Source organism: Amblyraja radiata, chromosome 21 (genome assembly GCF_010909765.2).
Source record: "Amblyraja radiata isolate CabotCenter1 chromosome 21, sAmbRad1.1.pri, whole genome shotgun sequence".
Lineage (NCBI taxonomy): Eukaryota > Metazoa > Chordata > Chondrichthyes > Rajiformes > Rajidae > Amblyraja > Amblyraja radiata.
Window position 1 is genome coordinate 13,343,424 of NC_045976.1, and position 16,097 is coordinate 13,359,520.

General features: G+C 45.1%; 1 protein-coding gene across 1 annotated transcript in view; it reads left to right on the plus strand.

Moving 5' to 3' along the window:
• The window catches only part of LOC116985128 (anoctamin-2-like), an 83,122-nt gene that overhangs the window by 21,259 nt on the left and 45,766 nt on the right, over positions 1–16,097 (plus strand). Inside the window, exons 5-10 of the mRNA XM_033039594.1 lie at positions 7,732–7,880; positions 8,154–8,208; positions 9,807–9,858; positions 11,794–11,849; positions 13,093–13,134; positions 13,657–13,721. Of these exons, the coding sequence (XP_032895485.1) occupies positions 7,732–7,880; positions 8,154–8,208; positions 9,807–9,858; positions 11,794–11,849; positions 13,093–13,134; positions 13,657–13,721 (419 nt within the window). The remainder of the gene's footprint in view (positions 1–7,731; positions 7,881–8,153; positions 8,209–9,806; positions 9,859–11,793; positions 11,850–13,092; positions 13,135–13,656; positions 13,722–16,097) is intronic.

The following is a 16,097-nucleotide window of genomic DNA, read 5'->3' on the forward strand; positions in this document are numbered from 1 at the left end:
AGCTGTTGTTAATATTCTCGACTGGTGTGAAATGCTAAAGGCTGCCATCTGAGTTCACGGATTCAATATAAATTTGGGGGCGCGACTATTGTGCAAAGAAGCAGAGACGGCAGTAAACAATGAGGTTAAGCTGCGATTCAAGGAGTTTTCGATAGGCCTGTTGTTGCGGGTTTTGTAAAGGTCTCGTTTTTTCGAGCACCCGGCTGGGTTCACCCTCTGTTATTGGATCAAAATGCCAGACCGCTAAGCGGCTTGGGGCAGTTTACCTAATAAAGATGTAGGTCAGATCCCAGGGGCATTATCTCCAGTTTGAACCAGAAATCTGTTCCCGCAATCTAGTGATGATTTACCAGCAAGACTTGTGTATGCATGGCAAACTGCAACACACTTGTTTCAAAGAGTTTAGTTTATGTTAGTTTAAAGATACAGCGCAGCAATAGGGCCTTCAGCCCATCTAGCCCGCACCAATCCGTGAACCCTGCACACTAACACTATCCTACACACGCTAGGGACAATTTACAAGTACACCCGGACAATTAACCTACACACCTGTACTTCTTTGGAGTGTGGCTGGGAAACCGGAACATCCAGAGAAAACCTACACGGTCGCGGGGAGAACGTACAAACTCCGTACAGGCAGCACCCATGGTCAGGATCGAACCTGGGTCTCCAGTGCTGTGAGGCAGCAAATCTACCCCTGTCGCAACGTGCCACCCCCTTGTTAAAATTAACACCCCCCCCTTCCTCACCCTGAATTTTTTTCAGGCCCCTAAATTATTTTCTGATCTATTTGCCACTTAGCAAAGCTTAGAACTTGAGTAAGTCAGAGTAGTTGATAATGTCGGATTTTGATACAAGTGAGAGACATGTTCAGGAATGTCAGGAGCAGTGATTGTTACTGTCGGACCAGCACACGTCATAGCTGTAGGTGCAGGAACTGCGATGTTGGTTTATTTAAAAAAACACAAAGTGCTGGTGTAACTCAGTGGGTCAGGCAGCATCTCTGGAGAACATGAATTGGACACATTTCGGGTTGGAATCTTGCTTCAGAATGATTCTTGAAGTCTGATGAAGGGTCCTGACCTGAAACACTGCCTATCCACGTCCCCCTGAGATGCTGCCTGACCCGCTGAGTTACTCCAACACTGTATAAGTTTATCAGTTACTAGACCAAGTGGGACCGGTTGGGACCCGTCCCCTCAACGCCCAGTTGCGAGGGGAGGGGGTGGCCTGCAGCGTCACACACACACTAACAAACCTCTCACACACACACACTAACCACCCCTCCCCCCCCCTCCACACACACTAACCACCCCCCCCTCCAAACACACTAACCACCCCCCCCTCCACACACACTAACCACCCCCCCCCCTCCACACACACTAACCACCCCCCCTCCACACACACTAACAAACCTCTCACACACACACACACTAACCACCCCCCCCCGTCCACACACACTAACCACCCTCCCCACACACACACACTAACCACCCACCCCTCCACACACACTAACCACCCCCTACACACACACACTAACCACCCCATTGATATTATATTAATATTGTTCATTCACTCCTTTTACCCCATGCCCCGCCCTATCCACTCACACATAGCCCCCAACTCGCAGGCGTGGCTAGAGAGGGAGGGGGATAGAGAGTGAAGGACACAGAGGCACAGAGAGGGGGACAGAGAGGGACACAGAGGCACAGAGAGGGACACAGAGAGGGACACAGAGACAGGGGAGCTTGCTGACTTTTGGAGCTGGGGTTTCCGATTTGCGGCGTCTTTTGAGCGGGCCGCCCTGCTGCTGCGAGCGGGCGGACAGTCAAAAGCAGCGGAGAGCCGGCCGATCGTGGCTTCCGTGAGGGGAAGCTCACCCACCCGCGTGACAGACGATCGGATGGGGAGACGGAGAGGAGGTCGGCCCCTGTGCCGGCCAGAGATTGCCAGATGGGATCAGGATCACCAGTGAGGAAAAGGGGTCACGATTCCCCGAGTCCCTGCGATCGACGGAGGAATCACAGGTCTCCATAGACGGCCTCTCCCAGAGGGAGTAATGGCCACCACGGTCACTTTCCCATCGCACTGCCCCATGCCCGCGCGGTGATAACGGCTGCCGCCATGTTCTAAAACTTCAAGGAGCCCAGCGGAGCACGCAGCACGACCTGAGCAGCAGTTTAAAAATGCTAAGTGACAAATTTAAAGAAGTAAAAGTTAAGAAGCCGAGAAGTACAGAAGACAGAACAGGGATGATGTCGCTCGCAGCTTGAGCAGAGGCAGACAGGCAGATCGATTGTGACGTCATCAGCGAGACCATCTCCTTTATTTTCTAAGTTATTTGAAAATTTTGAACATTTTCATAAATAACTCGAAAAATAATGCTTTAATTTTTCAGATAAGGCAATTTTTTATTTCACGGGATAAATCTCTGCCGGAATATGTAAACTTTTTACCGTTAGCGCGTCCTTTCTTCGAGTAGATGTGACTGCACACAAACAAATAAATACACACACACACACACACACACACACACACACACACACACACACACACACACACACACACACACACACACACACACACACACACACACACACACACACACACACACACACACACACACACACACACACACACACACACACACACACACACACACACACACACAGTTTTATAGTTATGAGGATAGCTCTTGACTATCCCTATATTTGGTTACCAAGTTTATTGATAAGAGTAATGACAATTGTAGCATTGAATTTGAAGTAATATAAATTTGGAGACACAGCTAATGGGGGCGCAGTGGCGTGGCAGTGGAGTTGCTGTCTTACATGCTTTCCAGCGCCAGATACCCAGGTTTGATCCTGACTATGGGTGCTGTCTGTACGTAGTTTGTACGTACTCTCTTTGACCACGTGGGTTTTTCCGGGTGCTCCAGTTTCCTTCCACGCTTCAAATACATAAAGGTTCGTAGGTTAATTGGCTTCGGTAAAATTGTAAATAAGCCTTAGTGTATAGGATAGTGTTGGTGTATGGGGCATCTCTGGTCAGCGTGGATTTGGTCTGTCGAAGGACCTGTTTGCATGCTGTATCTCAGAAGTCCAAAGTCTAAAGTTCAGCACAGACATTATGAGCCGAAGGGCCTGTTCCTGTGCCGTATCTTGCAATCAATTCAGTCAATCAATTCTGGGACTTACTGATGCATCAGCATTTAAAGTGCAGAAGGACATTGGTGAAAGTGTTACACCTTGAGGCTCTACACTACGGTTGTGCTGAACGACTGATGGAAAGAGGTCACCACATCGTACATGACCCACCTGCTCCATTCCTCTGCCATCTCCCATGGTCTCCCCCTCCCCGGGGATCTGCAGTGCCCAGATTGTCCTCAAATGGCCACCTTGACAATGACAGGAAACTCCAAATCCGGTGTGGAATCAAATCACGCTTGATCCTGAGGGACTGACTGAGAAGAAGAAAACTTAAATATTGTAACAGTCCATTTACATTATATAATGTTTTATTTTACATTATTATGTTTAATGTATGATAACACATTTTACAAAACATTAGGGCGACATGGTGGCACAGCGGCACATATTTAAGAAAATGAATATATAGCAATAATCCTAAAATGCCAAGAAGTATTTTTGTGCACAGCAAACAACCTATAGATTAACAGGAGTCACAAGAAAGTGCAGATGCTGGAATCTTGAGCAAAACAGAAAGTGCTGGAGGAACTCAGCGGGTCAGGCAGCATCTGTGGACAGACGACATTTACATTTTTTTTGGCATATTTGGTGATGATTCTCTTGAGGGAGGGTCTGCCCATTCCCTCCACAGATGCTGCCTGACCCGCTAACATCCTCCAACACCTTGTGTTTTGCTAAAAGTTAACAGGGTCTTAATGACCAGAAGTTGGTCAATTTACCCATTGTAGCTATATTGAGCTTTGCAGAAATCATCCAATGAGCACCGCAGTCCTCACTTAACCCCAAAGAAGTACAAACATTCCTCTTCTCCGCATACATATATTCCAAGTCCTATCTTGCTGCATATTTTGTTTTCTCATCTCTCCTTTGTTCAGTTATCTTAAATCTGTATCTCCAGCTATTACAATCCTGCCAGAGCAAACAGTTTCTTTGTATTTACTTTACTGAAACCCTGCTGGCATTTGTTAAATGTTAGCGCAGTTAGTATCTGCAAACATCATAAAATGTTTAAACAAATATTTTATTTTCCACTGGATTGAAATTGTGCAATGTGACTGTAGCTTAAACCAAACAGACTTGCAGTACTTTGTTCATAGCTGACACTTTCTTGGAGATTAACCCTTGCAAGGTGCAGGAACCTTTTGACTTCCCATTATGCATTGTCTTTCCGCTGTCTGGTGAGCATGCAACGAACGCTTTACACTGTACCTCAGTACACGTGACAATAAAGCAAAACAAAGCTAAACTAAACTAACCCAGTCCAAGCTGTTAAACAGAGTTCCTGACAAGCTTTCAGGGCAGAAGCTAGTGTGAGATTCAGCATTGATTTGGCATTTTCTGCTGCTATTTATATTGTAGTTTACTATAGAATTATACAACACAGCGCAGTGCTACAGCAACAGTGTTGATTATCTGTAATACTGGTCCAATCCTCCTATTGCATGTAGGCTTGTACATAGGACAGACTAGGTATGGTAGGCACCGGATTGAAAGTGTGCGATGTGACTGTAGCTTAAACTGAACAGACTCGCAGTGCTTTGTTCACAGCTAACACTTTCTTGGAGATTACCCCTTGTAAGGCACAAGAAACTTTTGGCCCCAAAGGACATCAGTAAATGTTATCGATCATCAAGTTGTTTTATGGTTACATTAAGACCAGCTTAAACTACCTAGCTGCCATGATAGATTCAGCCTGGTGTCTGTGGTTCAATAATCCAGAGCTCTGTCTGCTGGTCTAATCATGTAACCATCATGTACCATCATATGTACCACCATGTTAACTTCAACAACAGTAATTGAATTTAGGGGTGGCACGGTGGTGCAGCGGTAGAATTGCTGCCTTACAGTGATAAAGACCCGGGTTCAATCCTGACTATGGGTGCTGTCTGCACGGAGTTTATACATTCCCCCCATGACTGTGTGGCTTTCCTCCAGGTGCTCCAGTTTCCTCCCACACTCCAAAGATTTGCAGGGTTTGTAATTGGCTTCTGGAAATTACCCCTAGTGTGTAGGATGCGAATCTGGGATAACATAGGCCTAGTATACAGGTGATCGCTGGTTGGCTCTCAAAACTAAACTAAACTAAACTTTAGAAATAAGATTTAGACCACATGGAGCCATTTCATCTGGTGAAAATATCGAAGACCAGAGGGCAAAGGTGAGAGGGTCAAAGCTTAAAGGAGATGTGCGTTTTTAAACAGAGGGTGGTGGGTGTCTGGAACCCATCTCCAGTGGTGGAGGCAGATATAATAGTGGTGTTTAAGAGGTTTTTAGATAGGCACATGGATATGCAGGTCCATTCGGCCCATCTAGTTTATTCTGCCATTCAATCATGGCTGATCTATCTTTCCCTCTGAACTCCATTCTCCTGCCTTCTCCCCATGACCCTTGACACCCAAACTAATCAAGAATTTGTCAATCTCTGCCTTAAAAATATCCATTGACGGCCACCACAGCCTTCTGTGGCAAAGAATTCCATAGATTCACCACCCTCTGGTAGAAGGGAGGGTTCACTTTGTTGAATGATGTATCTATGAGGACCAAGTGAAACTTTGGACATAATGCCTTTTGTTCTCATTTGTGTTCCTTCCAATTCTGCTCTCTTGTGCTGTTCAGTTTGCCTGTTGTATATCTAATCTATAAGAATGTCAGCAGATTTAAGGCCCCAGCTTGAATCGAACAGAATTACCTCTGAGGGTGACCACTGGAGTGTATATTTTGTATGTGAGCAGCACTAACCACTGAATGTAAAACGCAATGCTGTCTGCAATATGCAGAGATGCAGAATGATTTCTCCATCAGTGATAGATTTAATACAATATTAAGGAAATTAAATTAAAGCAGAGGTTGATATTGTGGCTGTTATCTGTGTGTGACTGTCATTGTGCTCGTGCCACAAAAGGCTTTACATTGAAGCTATTTATCTTGCTGAAGTGTTGTGATGAAGGGATGATTTCTTCTAAATCCCTGGATGTGGAGTATTAATCTCAAACAATAAAACTGAACCACTGCATTTCAATTCTCTGCAGGGTATACCTGTAGTTTTAATCTATGTTTAGTTTGGTGTAGTGATACAGCATTGCAACAGGCCCTTTGGCCCACCGAGTCCACGCCGACCATCGATCATCCATTCACGTTAGTTCCATGTTATCCCACTTTCTCATCCACTCCCTACACACTGGGGGATATTTACAGAATGCCAAATAACCTACAAACCCACACGTCTTTGGGATGCAAAAGGATTTGAGTATAGGAGCAGGGAGGTTCTACTGCAGTTGTACAGGGTCTTGATGAGACCACACCTAGAGTATTGCGTACAGTTTTGGTCTCCTAATCTGAGGAAAGACATTCTTGCCATAGAGGGAGTACAGAGAAGGTTCACCAGACTGATTCCAGGGATGTCAGGACTTTCATATGAAGAAAGACTGGATAGACTCGGCTTGTACTCGCTAGAATTTAGAAGATTGAGGGGGGATCTTATAGAAACTTACAAAATTCTTAAGGGGTTGGACAGGCTAGATGCAGGAAGATTGTTCCCGATGTTGGGGAAGTCCAGAACAAGGGGTCACAGTTTAAGGATAAGGGGGAAATCTTTTAGGACCGAGATGAGAAAAACATTTTTCACACAGGAATCTCTGGAATTCTCTGCCACAGAGGGTAGTTGAGGCCAGTTCATTGGCTATATTTAAGAGAAGTGGCCCTTGTGGCTAAAGGGATCAGGGGGTATGGAGAGAAGGCAGGTACAGGATACTGAGTTGGATGATCAGCCATGATCATATTGAATTACGGTGCAGGCTCGAAGGGCCGAAGGCCTACTCCTGCACCTATTTTCTATGTTTCTATGTGGGAGGATCTGGCACTGTGAGGCAGCAGCTCTACCAGCGACGCCACTATACCACCCCTGTGCGTAGTTATAATAACTGTATCTTTTAATTTTCTTGAAACAGTTACAGCACAAACCACACTGACATCTTCAACTAAATTGGTCATCAGCTATAAATGGTTCAATCTATGATTAGTGAGGCTGGGTTTCACGAACGCATCAATTCATGTTTCTGATCTGATGTTCTTAATCGGGGACCAGACTGCTCTGTAGAATTACACACGTTGATCCTTTATTTTACAAAGAAGTCAGCAGCTTGGATAAGGACTTGTTGTACATTTTAACAATGTCCTTGAAAGGATTTGAAGGGTATGAGGGAGGAATTAATCAAGATTTAAATTTGATGCGCTTTTCCAATCGATGATTAGAAAATCCTGGTAAAGGAATAGTCTTCACGACCAAATACTCTGATGATTGTCGACACATCTATTCACTGGAATTCAGTGTTCAAATTGAACTGAATTTAAGAAACACTTGGGGAGGTACATGGATTGAAAAGGTTTGGAGGGATATGGGCCAAATATGGGCAAATGGACTAGCATAGATGGAGCATCCTGGTCGGCATGGACGAGTTGGGCCGAAGGGCCTGTTTCCGTGCCGTGTGACTCTATGACACTAACTGTTTCAGTTCTTTCCCAGACTTTTGAAGTAAAACCGGAGGGTGGAGTATCAGCAAAATTGAACCTAATTCTGCGGAAATTCACCAAGCCTTTGCAGCCCAGAGTTGGACAGATAAACCACCGAAGCAAACAGCTGTCACACCCCTTCAGCCGGGACAAGATGCATTTGTAAGTTGTGTATTTTGCATCTACTTTCTTGTGGAATGTGCATGACCTTAGTAATATTTAGTGGTTCTGCATGCCCGTTAAAGGATGGGGGCATGTAAATGAAAGATCGTTGCAATGGTCTAATTAGAGAATTCATCATTGAAATACATCCACCGAGTGTAGGATTGGAGGTTCAGCTGGCAATGGGAAACAGAGCACAGGATAGTGTAATGCAGGGGTGGAACGCTGCATACCAGACGCACAAACAATTTACAATTTCTCCGTCATTTGCAGGTACAACATAACGAACAAGGAAACCTTTTTTGACAACGCAACACGAAGCCGAATAGTAAGTCAGACTCGAGTTCCTTGCGACGAGAGGCCCAGAAGTCCTTTCCATCTCACTCTCGGTTTGGACAAAGCTCTCCAGTATGTCCATGGTGTACCTGTGCTGGACATTGCACTAAGGGTTTAGCAGATATCACATCTGTTTTCCAGCAAGCGGGATGCATCCCAATTTCTACTTTTGGTCTATGATGCTTTGGTGTAAGCCTCAGAAGATGAAAATGTCATGGAGTCATCCAGCACAGAAACAGGGCCTTTGGCCGAACGCATTCATGCCCACCATTGTGCCAATCTGAGCTAGTCCCATTTACCTGTGTTTTTTCCATATCGCCCTCAACCTTTCCTATCCACTTACCTGTCCAAATGTCTATTAACTGCTGTAATTGTATCAGCCTCCATGGCTTCATCTGGCAGCTTGTTCCATATACCCACCACCCTATAACCATGAAACCATAGTTTCCAACGAGCAGGGTGGTAAAACAGCCCCACGTTTACCGAGTCCACGCTGACCAGCGATCCCCACACACCAACTCTTTCCTACACACACTAGTGACAATTGACAATTTCACCAAGCCAATTAGTCTACAAACCTGTACGTCTTTGGAGAGTGGGAGGAGACTGGTGCACCCGGAGAAAACCCACTCAGGTGACGGGGATAATGTACAAACTCTGTACAGTCTTGTGTTGGCCAAGCAGGGGAAGTTACCACTGAAATCATTCTTTGTCATTGCTACCTATTCCTCATCTCCTGGACTCCCAACAATGCTTCTGTTGACTTAGTGCTCAATGATATTCTATTTGAGATGGTTAGGGACAGTTATTTTAATTGATAAATACATGTTATTACAAACTATGTATTGATTCAATATGATTAAAATGAGTATTTTAAACCAAAGTCCTACCTCGACCCCCAATGCTGCTGCCTCATGCCTCAGTCTCGTCCATGACCCCACAACTAAACATCAGGCCCAACTACCTTTGTTTTATAAAGCTGCAGTATTCAAAAATCTCCAAAAAAAAGCAAATATCTGCTTCCCTTTCAAACTTCAAACAGCACCGGGCTTCACCAGTTGACTGAAAGAAAAATCTACATGGCGATGCAGGATTTGAAACTTGCACTGTTTTTTCTATTTACATACTGTTCTGTGTGCTTCTTTAAAATTTAATTGCAAGATACAGCATGGCAACAGACCATTCGGCCCATCGAGTCCACGCAGACGTTCGATCACCCGTTCACACTAGTTTTATGTTATCCCACTTTTTCATCCACTCCCTCCACATGGGGGGCAATTTGCAGAGGGGCAATTAACCTACAAACCTGCATGTCTTTGGCATGTGGGTGGAAACTGGAGCACCCGGAGGAAACCCACGATGTCACAGGGAGATCGTGCAAACCCCACACAAACAGCACCCGAGGTCAGGATTGAACCCGGGTCTCTGGCACTGTGAGGCAGCATGTATACCCGCCGCACCATTATGCTGCTCTAAACGTAATGGTGCAATATATAAAGAGTTGCCAAGGAACACAAGTAGCCTGACATTAATGTTGATGTAGATGGAACTAGTTTAGATTGCTGACTTTATTTTTTAATTTCCATACAGGTTTATGAAATTTTAAAACGAACTTCATGTGCAAAAGCTCCATATAACACGGGTAAGGAGCTTCCATCCCTAAATAATTCTTAAAATAGAAATAGATATTAGTTTGGTTCAGAAATTGATCAATTGGAACATTAAAAATAAAAGGTAGAAGCAGAGATGCCCATTCATCTCTGGCCTTTGTCCAACCATCTGAATATCAAACCCTCCCCCAGATCCTGCCATGCTTTGTCCTGCCCCTCCTCTCCTCCAGCTTTCACCTCCCCCATACCACAATCAATCTTCAGAAGACCTAAAACATCAACTATCCATGCTCTCCAGAGATGCTGCCTGACCCGCTGAGTTACTCCAGCATTTTTTAGTTTTGTCAGAGATACAGTGTGGAATCGGGCCCTTCGCCCACCGATTACGATCATCGATCCACGTCCATTTGTTCTATCCTGCACAATAGGGGCAATTTACAGAAGCCAATTAACCTACAAATCTGCATATCTTGGAGACCTGGAGAAAATCAATGCAGTCACAGTTCAAACTCTGTACTGGCAGCACCCGAGGTCAGGATCGAACCCAAGTTTCTGGCGCTGTGAGATAGCAGCTCTACCATTGTGCCACCCCCTGTGTCTGTTTTTATTGAAGATAAAATGCTGGAAACACTCAGCAGGCCAGGCTGAGATTGTGGGAAGAAAAACAGCGTTAACATTTCGGGTCATTATCTATTTCTATTTTTGATTTCCAGTATCTGCAGATATTTTTGTTGGCTGTGGTTTTATGAAGGATGCTGAGAAAACAGTACTTCTTCACACGTAGTTGAGTCCCAATGGGCTAACCGATAACAACAGCCTGAGTAAACTCCATTAAGATTGCTATCTAGAGTGTGAGCCAGGATCCTATCAATGACGATAGCTACGCTGTCCATATATCTGAAAGGAGACAGACAGACTGGTCATCTGCTCTGCAGATTTACTCTCTCACGAGAGTCAAGAGAGAATCAAGAGAGTTTCATCATCATAAATACTGACAACTGAATAATGACATTCTTCCTTGCGGCAGCATAACAGGCCAATAAAACAATACTTATGGATAATTTATAATTAAACAAAAATCAATAAATGAATAACCCCAGTACTGGTGCAAAAAAGCCCCACGTCCCTCATGCAACCAAAGACAGTTCATAGTTGAAGTTAGTGTTGTGCAATGTTCAAGAGCCTGATGGTTGTTAGGAAGAGGCTGTTCTTGAACCCGGTGGTCACGACTTTTAGACTCCTGTACTTTCTTCCCGATGGTAGGAGTGAAATGAGAGCGTTGCTAGGGTGGTGTGGGTCATTGATGATGCCAGCTCCCTTCCTGCAATACTCAGTTTAGTTCAGTGTAGAGATACAGCGCAGAAACAGGCCCTTCGGCCCACCGAGTCCGTGCCGACCAGCGATCCCCGCACATTAAAGCTATCCTACACACTCTAGGGACAATTTACACTTATACCGAGCCAATTAACCTACAAACCTGTGCGTCTTTAGAGTGTGGGAGGACTAGGTCCTATAAAGCTGCGTCATAATTTCCTGACCCCCATACTCAATGTCCCGACTGATGAGGGCTAGTACACCATTGGCTTTCTTTACCGCTCTATCTACTTGCATTGGCATTTGGCCTAAACATTCTGTCACATCACCCAGAGTGATGATGTTAGAGGAGGAGACCGGTTGCGTTCAGATCCCTGGGGTGTGGCAGGTGGACATAGTCTAGGAAGAGGAAGCATGGACCTATTGTGGGTGGGAGATGGTGGGAGTGGGTCAGCACCAGGGGAAGGGAGAGAATCGAAGGAAGGACAATATTAGGGAATAGGAATGCTGGCTGCAGACTGTGACAATGGTTTGTTGACTTGAAGCTACCTATCAGCTGGTTCACAGGCCATACATGTGGAGATGCAGTGAGATAATATTGGAATTCTTCACTGATGTGTGATAGAATTTCACAATGTAAATTTGTCTTTCAGGTATAACGACTTTAATAGCGAATGGCATCTACGAATCTGCCTATCCCCTTCATGATGTAAGTTTAGTTTAGTTAAGAGATACAGTGCAGAGAGAGGCCTTTCGGCCCACAGAGTCCGTGCCGACCAACGATCCCTGCATAGTCACACTACCCTCCACAACTAGGAACAATTTACTAATATTATACCAAGCCAACTAGCCTACAAGCCTGTACGCCTTTGGAGTGTGGGAGGAAACTGGAAGCACCCGGAGAAAACCCACGCAGGTCACGGGGAGAACATACATACAGCACCCATAGTCAGGGTTGAACCCGGGACTCAACCACTGTGCCACCGTGCCACCCCAAGTGTGATTCTCTCTGTGGTAAATTAGTCTCTGAATGTAATGTGGGCACAACAACATAAGGTTTAGTGGTGGAGCAGAGTGTTGGGGTGGTGGGCTGTACAGTGGAACCACGTGAAGAGATGAGAATGTACAAACTACTAGGTGAATTACTTATCAGGAGCAAGTGCGAATGAAAGAGACAAGGGAACACGCCCCACATACAGTTTCACTGAAGTCAACATGTTGATGGTAGAAGTTTGCAGATAATTCAAACCTGAGACATGACTAAATAGTTGGTTAATTCAAGGAAAGAAAATCCTACTGTAAACAACCAATGTATGTAAGTAATAATTACTGTGATTCAAAACTATCACAGAACATGGAACATACAGCACAGGAACAGGCCCTTCGGCCCACAATGTCCATGCCGAACATAATGCTAAGATACACTAATCTCCTCTGCCTGCACATGACACATTAAATAGTATAGAAACATAGAAAATAGGTGCAGGAGTAGGCCATTTGGCCCTTCAAGCCAGCACCTCCATTCAATATGATCATGGCTGATCATTCAGAATCAGTACCCCATTCCTGCTTTCTCCCCATATCCCTTGATTCTGTTTGCCCGAAGAACTATATCTAACTCTCTCTTGAATACATCTTGGTTTTATGCATTATGCATTGATGTGGAACTCACTGCTAATTGTGGAACACGCTACCACTGCTAGTAGTTGAAGCAGAGTATTGAGGAATTTAAGGGGAGGCTTGAGAAATGTATATGGAGGACAGGATGATTCTCATTGAGTTTGATCGAAAAGGATGGGAGTGGATTTGTGTGAAGCCAGCATGGACTAAGTGGGGAGATTTCTCATCCACTCCCTACACATCAGGGGCAATTTACTGTGGACCAATTAAGTGGGGAGATTGTCCTTGGTCTGATGATATAATTCCTTGTACACTGTTTGTTTTTTCTCCAGGGTGATTATGAAGGCGCTGATCCAGAGGAGAATGAGCGCAGGGTAAGGAATTCATCGACACTTTTCCATTGTAAGTGTTTAGAAAAATGCAGATGGAAAGGCATTGATGATAGTTGTAACTTGAGCAGCAATTTATTCAGAGATTAGGGTCTGAAGAATGGTCTCAACCCAAAACATCACCTAATCCTTCTATCCAGAGTTGCTGCCTGTCCCGCTGAGTTACTCCAGCATTTTGTGTCTACAGAGATTAGAGATACGGTGCAGAAACAGGCCCTTCGGCCCACTGAGTCCATGCTTACCATGGTCACAGGGAGAATGAGCAAACTCCACTCAGACACCACCCGTAGTCAGGATTGGACCTGGATCTCTGGCGCTGTGAGGCAGCAGCTCTACCCACTGTGCTGCTGGCTGGCTATCACAGACTGAAAGCAGTGACCCGCTAAAACTTGATACCATTGACTTCATTCTGGTTGAGCCATTGTATTTTTGACTTCAGATAACACAGTATCTGTAAAGGTACTAAGATGCCTTATGGAATATTAATACTGTCCTTTGACATTGCAGCTGCTGTACCAAGAATGGGCGCGATATGGAGTGTTTTATAAGTACCAGCCAATTGACCTGATAAGGTAATTTCTGATGTTCTTTTGTCGTTGCTAAAGTATGATTTTTAACTGTGAAGATTGTCTTGGGTGGTCCCTTGGGATTGAGGATGATGTCCACTCTAGTTTTGTGGAGCCTTCCATGGTTGATGTGGGAATCGCAACTGTTCCACGGAATGGCGGGAGATAGTTGACGGGGCAGATGTGGAGAGCGACCAAAATGGGAAACAATACTCTCAGTGTGGCCTTACACACTTCCCGAATCAGCATGAAAGGTGCGGCACAGTAGAGTTGCTGCTTTACAGTGCCAGAGACCTGGGATCAATCCTGGTGCTGGATGTACAGAGTTTGCACATTCTCCCTGTGACCGCGTGGGTTTTCTCTGCGTGCTCCAGTTTCCTCCCACACTCCAAAGACATGCAGGTATGTAGGTTAATTGGCTTCCGGTGGCTGAGGCGGCATTCTGGCGGCAGTGACCTGAGTCCGGGGTTCAGCCGCGGGCCAGTGGACGACGTCGTCAGCCGCTGCGTCCGCTGGACTGGAGGGCGGCAGCTCCGACCACCCCGGGCCGCGGTGTTTGAGCCGGCCCGTTCGCGGAGCTCGGTGAGCCACGGGACTGATTTTGCCATCGCCCGGTGGGGTATCGCCCCAGCACAGAGGAAGAAGAGGAGGGAAGAGACTGCAGCCCTAAGATTTTTGCCTCCACCACAGTGAGGAGGTGCTTGGTGGACTCACTGTGGTGGATGTTAATTTGTGTTTACTGTTGTTTATTATTGTATATATGACTGCAGGCACGAAATTTCGTTCAGACCAAAAGGTCTGAATGACAATAAAGGAAATTCAATTCAATTCTGTAGAAATTGTAAATTGTCCCTAGTGTGTAGGATAGTGCTTGTGTATCGCTGGTCAGCATGGACTCGGTGGGCCAAAGGGCCTGTTTCCACGCTGTATCTCTAAATTCTAAAGTCTAAAAACTTTATTTTCAGAGGATGGCTTGGTGGAGGAACAGCCATTATACATAGACTTCCTCAACCTCTACAAAGCCTTTCACTTCTTTAATCAGGAAGAATCATGGAACCCACTCCACAAATTAGCTATAGGCAGAGGTTATTCAGGCTAGGACTTTACATAGAAACATAGAAAATTGGTGCAGGAGGAGGCCATTCAGCCCTTCGAGCCAGCACCGCCATTCATTGTGATCATGGCTGATCATCCCCTATCAATAACCCGTGCCGGCCTTCTCCCCATATCCCTTCTCCACTAGCCCCTAGAGCTCTATCTAACTCTCTTAAATCCATCCAGTAACTTGGCCTCCACAGCCCTCTGTGGCAGGGAATTCCATAAATTCACAACTCTCTGGGTGAAAAAGTTTTTTCTCAGTCTTAAATGACCTCCCCTTTATTCTATTTCTCACCTCAGTCTTAAATGACATCCCCTTTATCCTTGGAGCACAGGAGGCTGAGGGTTGATCTTATAGAGCAGTATAAAATCATCCGGGGAACAGATAGGGTGAATGCACAGAGTATTTTTATCCAGAGTAGCGGAATCAAGAAATGGGGGACATAGGTTTAGGATGAGGGGCGAAAGAATTAATAGGAACCTGAGGGGTGAGAGAGGGTGGTGGGTATATATGGAACGAGCTGACGGAGGAGGTAGTTGAGGCAAGTACTATTCAACAACATTTAAAGCTCATTTGGACTAATACGTTATTAGGAAAGATTGAGAGGGATATGGGCGCAGCACAAGCAGGTGGGACTAGTGTAGATGGGGCAATGTGATCAGCATGGACGAGTTGGGCCGAAGGGCCTCTTTCCATGCCGTATGATTATAATCTGTGTCTCTACACATGAAGCATAAGGCCTTCTGTGTGTTATGTTATTCCTCTCAGGAGTATTTGAATTTATAGTTATTAAATGTTTGAGACACAAACAACGTTATGATTTGTGGTGTGTTAATAGGCATTATCAGTGATGTTTGTTTCATGATAATGATGCTGTGATAGTTTGATGGATATATTCTCTAATTAATCCACCAGTGGATTATTCACTGGTGGATAAATTCCCTGATCAATTAAGTAATTACTTAATTGTTTAATCGATTGATTGATTGCTTAAGTAGATAGTTGGTGTGCTCATTAAGGGGCCATTCTCAGGCAACTGATGTGAGGGTGCTGCATTTTTCACCGGTTCTGCAATCAGCAGTCCCTTTGAGCACATTTTTTTGCAGGAAGTGGGAACATCTTAGCTTTAGTTTAGAGATACAGTGTGGAAACAGGCCCTTCAGTTCACCAAGTCTGCACCGATCAACAATCACCTGTATACTAGTTCTGTTCTACACACTAGGGACAATTTACAGAAGCCAATCAACCTACATACCTGCTGGTCTTTGGAATGTGGGAGGAAA